Source organism: Phalaenopsis equestris, unplaced genomic scaffold (assembly GCF_001263595.1).
Source record: "Phalaenopsis equestris unplaced genomic scaffold, ASM126359v1 Scaffold174420, whole genome shotgun sequence".
Classification (NCBI taxonomy): domain Eukaryota; kingdom Viridiplantae; phylum Streptophyta; class Magnoliopsida; order Asparagales; family Orchidaceae; genus Phalaenopsis; species Phalaenopsis equestris.
Genome location: NW_018194369.1, coordinates 1 through 394, shown reverse-complemented (window position 1 = coordinate 394; position 394 = coordinate 1). Strand labels below are relative to the sequence as shown.

The window sequence follows — 394 nt, the reverse complement described above, 5'->3', positions numbered from 1 at the left end:
ATTTTCATCCCACCAAGGTCCCGAAACCTCGGCCCTTCCCTCCCTGTCTTGCCGGTCACAACGGTACTCCTATGATCGCCGCTGATAGCCCCCAGTCCCAGCACAGGAATCTCTTTCCCACTCCCCCCGCCCTTGTTCATGGCAATCCCAATCTTCCTCTTCTCGTCAGCAACAGCTTCGATCTCAACATTCTTCTCCGCGTTCCCCTTTTGAACGCTCTGCTCCGATTGCTTGACGTACCTCTCCCAGAGCATGAATTTTGTCACGTCAAACTCCGGTTCTATATTCTCCTCGAAGGAGGCATCATCGGAAGTGGAGGTCGAATCATCTGACGAATCGGACGTTGAGCAAGACGTGCCAAGGTTCCGCTGCAACCGGCGGAGATGCTTGGACT

At 54.3% G+C, this 394-nt stretch overlaps 1 protein-coding gene across 1 annotated transcript; it reads right to left on the bottom strand.

The window, feature by feature from the left end:
* Positions 1–5: 5 nt before the first annotated feature.
* Positions 6–389, bottom strand: LOC110034220 (the record flags this gene model as incomplete). The annotated part of the gene is made up of 1 exon (XM_020738502.1): positions 6–389. A coding segment is annotated over one exon (384 nt), but the record flags the coding sequence as incomplete, so codon positions are not given.
* Between the last annotated feature and the right edge of the window lie 5 nt (positions 390–394).